At 51.8% G+C, this 5,033-nt stretch overlaps 3 protein-coding genes across 3 annotated transcripts; 2 read left to right on the top strand and 1 right to left on the bottom strand.

The window, feature by feature from the left end:
- Window positions 1-19: 19 nt before the first annotated feature.
- Window positions 20-1,076, top strand: GNI_068230 (26S proteasome regulatory subunit; the record flags this gene model as incomplete). Its single annotated transcript, XM_011131915.1, has 2 exons — window positions 20-79; window positions 117-1,076. 2 exons carry the CDS (start codon window positions 20-22, stop codon window positions 1,074-1,076), a joined length of 1,020 nt encoding a protein of 339 aa, XP_011130217.1.
- Window positions 1,077-2,002: 926 nt separating this feature from the next.
- Window positions 2,003-3,274, bottom strand: GNI_068220 (putative transmembrane protein; the record flags this gene model as incomplete). Its single annotated transcript, XM_011131914.1, has 1 exon — window positions 2,003-3,274. The coding sequence occupies one exon, from the start codon at window positions 3,272-3,274 to the stop codon at window positions 2,003-2,005; it is 1,272 nt and encodes a 423-aa protein (XP_011130216.1).
- A 405-nt stretch (window positions 3,275-3,679) lies between these two features.
- GNI_068210 (hypothetical protein) lies at window positions 3,680-4,390 on the top strand (the record flags this gene model as incomplete). The annotated part of the gene is made up of 2 exons (XM_011131913.1): window positions 3,680-3,968; window positions 4,005-4,390. 2 exons carry the CDS (start codon window positions 3,680-3,682, stop codon window positions 4,388-4,390), a joined length of 675 nt encoding a protein of 224 aa, XP_011130215.1.
- Between the last annotated feature and the right edge of the window lie 643 nt (window positions 4,391-5,033).

The raw sequence follows: 5,033 nt of genomic DNA, 5'->3' as shown, positions 1-5,033 counted from the left end.
TGGAGTGGGTATACACACGATGGTGTGGGTATACACACGATGGTGTGGGTATACACACGATGGTGTGGGTATACACGATGTGTGTACAGTAATGTGGGTAGTCGGTTGTATTGTAGTTGAATCCAGATGGCAAGTATGTTGTGGATATAGCACCAGGTGTTGACATTACTGAGTGCACGATGAACACCCGAGTGGCTTTAGCAAATGACTCGTACAAGTTGCATAAGTTACTGCCGACCAAGATTGATCCGTTGGTGTCGTTGATGAAGGTTGAGAAGGTTCCTGACTCGTCGTACGACATGGTGGGAGGTTTGGAGGAGCAGGTGAAGGAGGTGAAGGAAGTTATCGAGTTGCCAATTAACCACCCGGAGCTTTTCGAGGCGTTGGGGATTACACAGCCAAAAGGTGTGTTGCTGTACGGTCCTCCGGGTACGGGAAAGACGTTGTTAGCGCGCGCAGTGGCCCACCACACGGACTGCACGTTCATACGAGTGTCGGGGAGCGAGTTGGTGCAGAAGTACATTGGAGAAGGGTCGAGAATGGTGAGGGAATTATTCGTCATGGCACGGGAGCACGCACCGAGTATCATTTTCATGGACGAAATTGACTCTATCGGAAGCCAAAGAGGCGACGCCGGAGACGGCCGCGGTGACAGCGAGGTCCAGCGGACGATGATGGAGTTGCTAAACCAATTGGACGGCTTCGAGTCCACACAGAACATAAAAATTATCATGTGCACTAATCGAATAGATGTGCTCGATGACGCTCTGCTCAGACCCGGACGTATCGACCGCAAGATCGAGTTCCCACCGCCAAACGCCGACGCGCGGAAGGATATCCTTCGAATCCACTCACGCAAAATGAACTTGGTGCGCGGTATCGACCTGGTCAAGATTGCCAATGAACTACATGGCGCTAGCGGCGCAGAAGTCAAGGCTACCTGCACAGAAGCAGGCATGTTTGCCTTGCGGGAAAGAAGGGTGCATGTCACTCAAGAAGACTTCGAAATGGCGGTCAGTAAGGTGATGCAAAGAGATGCTTTCAAAAATATCAGTCTCAAAAAACTCTTCAAGTAGAGACCAAATTCCGCCACGGCCGTAGCTTAGTCGTTGAAGGGTGGTTTAACCGAAGCCATAGGCTTGTCGGACTTGCCTGACTTGTGTTCGGACATTTTCGGTGAACGCTGCTTCACTGGATCTCGCTCTGTATTTGCTAATTTGTGAGGCGCAGGCACACAGGATGAGGAGGCCCGCTCCTTCTGCAAAGTAGAAGGACATTGAGAGTGTGGGCACGGGATAGGACTCGTGTGTGTTGACCATGAGGAAGACGCTTTGTGCGGCGACAAAGTAGGTCACGCAGGAAGCGACAGTGATGAAGCAGCCGACGCCCGAGGTAGATGCTGCAATTTTTAACGTCTTCCCTGACTCCCTAAGCTGCACCACCATCGACAAGACGGCCAAACACGTAGCCACGACCAAGGCAGCCGCCACTTCATAGCTCGTCCACATCAAGATGCGCCATGCGTGACAGCGGTCGCGAAATGCAGGGCACGCCCCTGCCACACACGCGCCACTGCCCGCTGCTTCCGACGCTGCGGAACACGCCGCATCCATTGTTTGCTTGTGCGTCCGCGACTCGTACCCTACCACACGCAACAGCCCCCACCGACGAGGTACTGTGTACCGGTCAGTCGGATCGTTCTACATAACACACACTTATTAGCTCGGCTAGGCCAGGCTGGAATGATCTCCCAGACAAGCAAAGGGCGGGCAAAGGAGGGCGTCTGGCGAGGCAGAGCGGCAGCAAGGTAAGGGGAACGGTCTCACGTAGAGCCACATCGGCAGGAACACCGCAGTCGTGTTCAGTCCGCAGGCAAAAAAACAGCATATGAACGCGAACCAATTTACATTCTTCATTGGGTGCCTTGCACCATCATCAAAAACTAGAAAGCAAAGTGTTTTGTTGCGAAGTAGCCCGGAGGTGCAGACTCCGCCGGGTTGAACTAAATTGCGACGTAGGCTGACTGCGGTTTCGTTTGGGATGATTGCTTCATGACCGGAACATGTCGAAGTGGAAGGTACTGCAAACCTTCGGTGGCTCGCTGATCCATCCAGCCGGCTGCGGCCAATACCAGAAGTCCGGCCAATGCCTGAACCGCCCCAAGATACCACATACCAAACATGTTCGGTACACTGGCCACGAACAAGACTGTACCGAGGGCAATGAGAACGCCGACGAGTGCGGTAAGTACCAGAGGCTGTCTGGCGGCTTGGCTGTTGTGCCGCCACTTCCGTAGTGCGCATACCGCGAGCAAGGCTGTGGTGAATCCGAAAATTGCCAAAGACCACCAATGGATGGAATGGAATGCGTTATTTTGTCGTTCGTATGCTCGAATAAGCTCATCCGAAGTGTAGTCGCCCTCACGGATGATTAGATGGTGCTCATCCATGCCCTCTGGAGCAAAGACGTCTCTGAAACCGGTTATTCGGCGGTGCGGAAGAAACTGCCAAAGGTAGGAGCTCGGCTCCTGTACCCCAATTAGAGACACGTGGGTGGCAGCAGACCCATAAAATGTTATCCGAACATCGCCGAGTCGGGGCCTGAAGGGATCGCCTGTATACAAAGTATTCTCGTACACACGTGTGTTTCGATTAGAAATCTTTGGGGGCGGCCTCTGCGGGGACGGGTCGTAGACCCCGTCGTCATGCAACGGCAGCTGCTTCTTCCCGTGGAAAGCGTTTAAGCTCTCAGTGTCGATCTTGAAGCCACCAGCATAGACATCAGGTGCAAAACTTCGTCCGGAACCGGGCACTGCAGGAAAATAATCAATTGTTCCTCCGTCCAGGAGATGGTCATACCATTCTCCGTTCCCGCCAACAGAAAACCGCGAGAAGTGTGCCTGATACATTTCAACCATCATGTCATAAAATACTCCTTCGAACTCCGGTAAGTTACTGCTGAACTCAGAAGGCGGTTTGAATGGGTGCTTAGACTTGATAGGACAATCAATGTGAATAATAGCAAAGTCATTAATAGGATCCGGAACGCAAGAAACGGCAGTTACATTATTATGCAGATCGTATGTCTTCCAGCGAACATATGCGCTACTTGTCAATGTCGACGCGGACAGTATAAAGGAAAACACCCAGGCAACTGTCAAAAACACCAATAGTCCGAGGTTGACGCTATGTGGCGACAACGGTGGCTTCACTAAATTATCTTCTACGTCAATCGCAATTTGTTTTGTAAAGCCCTTCTTACTCGAGGACGTCATTTGCCTAATCGTAGATAATTCCTTTTTGATTGCCTGGATACGATGCCGATCGATATCAAGTGACCCTTTATTTACCAGCTGTTTTTGACCCGAAACAGCACCATGCATGCCATTCAACTAAATTTAAAGGGAAAAACCTACCCAAACACATAGCCAGACACACGCGCGTCGCTACTCATGCCACTGATTCCTTACACCTATCGCTCACGCCAATGTCTGCACGCCATTTACAGGGCTTATATGACTGACACCAGCAGCAGCAGCAGCAGCGATGACAACTCAGACACCAACTCAGACGTCGTGAGCTGCCCGCGGGATCCCTACGCGAGTCCAGAGGCACAAAGCTCTGATGATTCCTCCGCCAGCTCAACTGTAAGCTCACGGCATAAGACCGCAAGCTCAGGTATGAGTTCCGACAATGATTCTAATAGTGACTGCGGAACTGCGGAATACCCTTCAGTCACCCAGGCGTTCCAATCTTTACGACACTACCAAAATCAAGACACCGTTAGCAGAATCATACCGGCCTCCCGATTCAGCACACGCACAACCGGTGGTCCAGACTGGTCAAGACGACCCCCGCCGATACCTACCAGCTACGCTGATGTCTGCGCTCAATATAACCATACACCGATGAAGAGACCAATTACCGAAATCATATTAGAACTCAACGCTCCGGAATTCCTCATAGAAAGTAATCTCCGTCGTCACAGTCACAGTCTTCTTACAGAACTCGCACGCCAAAATAATTGGCACTTCACCATGTCCGGTCGGACAATGAAAGATACATTCATCGAAATCACATCCCTTTGGCTCCGCAAATTCATTCGTGATCGAGTGCAGTTCGACAGCTGCAATATTCCCACCGCCCTGTTCCAAAGAGTGTTAGAATATTACGATCCCGACCGACTTTTATCCTGCCTCAAACACGGACCCTGCACGGATCTACCCCAAAGCTATGCCGAAGTACGCGCATATTTTCCTTTAACCCACCCTAAACGACCCATCATGGATATCCTCTTCGATAAACGAAAAGACCATCCCGAGTTCGCTCTGACTAGTACGCCATCCTCACCGCACACAATCCTCATCACCCTCAGATCTCATGGAGGATAACTTGTGGCTGATAGAACGGTCAATTGTGCGCCCACTGGTTCGTAACTTTGTCCCAACGGACGTCCTCAGGGCCATAACGTCAGAACTAGGGTTAAAGGGTCTTCACCAAATTCCTCACCGCCTTCTTTACCGAATTTTGGAGTACCACGAGCCTGAAAGAATGACAAAGCATATCCACCCGAGGGTGCCACCGAACCCAAAACAGTCTTTAGAAGAGATTATCAGACGTTTATGAATTTCAAACAAATTTAGTTCGGATCGCAATCTTCCGTCGCCGTCACCGGGAAGGGAGTCGTAGTCGAAGATGCAGTCTCGCTGGGTGGGAACGTCAGCTTGAACGGCCGCTGTTCACAATCGCACGCCTCCGATGTCGATGGCGTCGGACAAGTTCTGGTCGTAGGACTTGGGGAACTCGTACTCGTGACTACCGATACAGAACTCGTGCTCCCACTCGTCGTAGCTTGCGCAGTTCCAGTGGTAGCGCCGGTCGTAACGCCCGCAGTCCCAGTCGATTGAGAGCCAGTTCCGCTAGTCGTTCCCGTTTCTGTGCCGGTGGCCGTAGTCGTTCCAGTGGTAGCGCCGGCCGTAACGCCCGCAGTCCCAGTCGATTGCGAGCCAGTTCCGCCAGCCGTTCCTGTTTCTG

Source organism: Gregarina niphandrodes (genome assembly GCF_000223845.1).
Source record: "Gregarina niphandrodes unplaced genomic scaffold scaffold00011, whole genome shotgun sequence".
Classification (NCBI taxonomy): Eukaryota; Apicomplexa; class Conoidasida; order Eugregarinorida; family Gregarinidae; genus Gregarina; species Gregarina niphandrodes.
Note: the sequence above shows the minus strand (reverse complement) of the source record. Positions and strands in the feature narration are given on the sequence as shown.